General features: G+C 53.5%; 1 protein-coding gene across 1 annotated transcript; it reads right to left on the bottom strand.

The window, feature by feature from the left end:
- Nucleotides 1-15: 15 nt before the first annotated feature.
- LOC109509133 (YTH domain-containing protein 1-like) lies at nt 16-746 on the bottom strand (the record flags this gene model as incomplete). The annotated part of the gene is made up of 3 exons (XM_019859034.1): nt 326-746; nt 197-244; nt 16-110 (listed from the first exon to the last, which is right to left on the bottom strand). Coding segments are annotated over exons 1-3 (537 nt in total), but the record flags the coding sequence as incomplete, so codon positions are not given.
- Nucleotides 747-850: the final 104 nt, after the last annotated feature.

Genomic DNA, 850 nt, shown 5'->3' with positions numbered 1-850 from the left:
CGGCAGGTGACGTACTTTGGCTTTGGCCAGTGAGACGTTCTCGTGGTTGTTGCTCTTAATGACGAAGAAGCGCGACTCGCGCAGGATGTAGCGAAGGTTACTGGTGGGATCTGCAAGAAAAGAGGATGCACGGTTGGCCAAAACAAGAAGCGCGGTCGACTGACTGACGTTGCCCAACGGTGGAAGGCGGACTTACTGACGGCTCGCACCGATGACGAAAGCTTCTCCCGCTTCTTCTCGGAACCTGTTTGGACAACAACATGAGGCAGTCACAAGTATGAACTTGGCAGCGCCGCCAGGCGATGCAAACGGGAGGAGTTCCTACCTGAGACGTCAGAGCCCGAGGCCGAGTGCGCCGACTCGCCGTCGTCTGAGAAACTGACGGAGGAGGCTGAGCGCGAATCTCCCGCCTCGCTGCGCGTGTCGTAGTCATTGCCCTCAACGCGACGCTCGTACTCCTCCTCCTCTTCACCTTCGTCTTCCTTCTCTCCTTCCTCATCTTCCTCTTCCTCCTCCTCCTCGCCTTCATCCTCCTCGTCCTCCTCTCCCTCTTCTTCTTCTTCTACTTCTTCCTCTTCTTGTTCGTCATCGTCACGTGAAGCAGCGGGGGAGGAGCTTCCAGAGAGCTGCTCTGACACGTACTCTGGCGCTGCGTCCTCGTCTGATTGGTTGTCCTCTCGATGGTGGGAGGGGCTGCTCTGCCGCTTCTGCGTGCGCATAAATAAATAAATAGTTGGAAAAAAAAGAGTGACACTTTTCGATTGCATGTTTCATGGTTTTGCAAAAAAAAAAAAAAAAATCCTAATTGCAGCACATTGAACCTTCTGCTTATGGAGAAATAGAATGTCCG

This window comes from Hippocampus comes, unplaced genomic scaffold (genome assembly GCF_001891065.2).
Source record: "Hippocampus comes isolate QL1 unplaced genomic scaffold, H_comes_QL1_v1.1 C16781754, whole genome shotgun sequence".
Classification (NCBI taxonomy): domain Eukaryota; kingdom Metazoa; phylum Chordata; class Actinopteri; order Syngnathiformes; family Syngnathidae; genus Hippocampus; species Hippocampus comes.
This window is presented reverse-complemented; position numbering and strand designations above follow the sequence as displayed.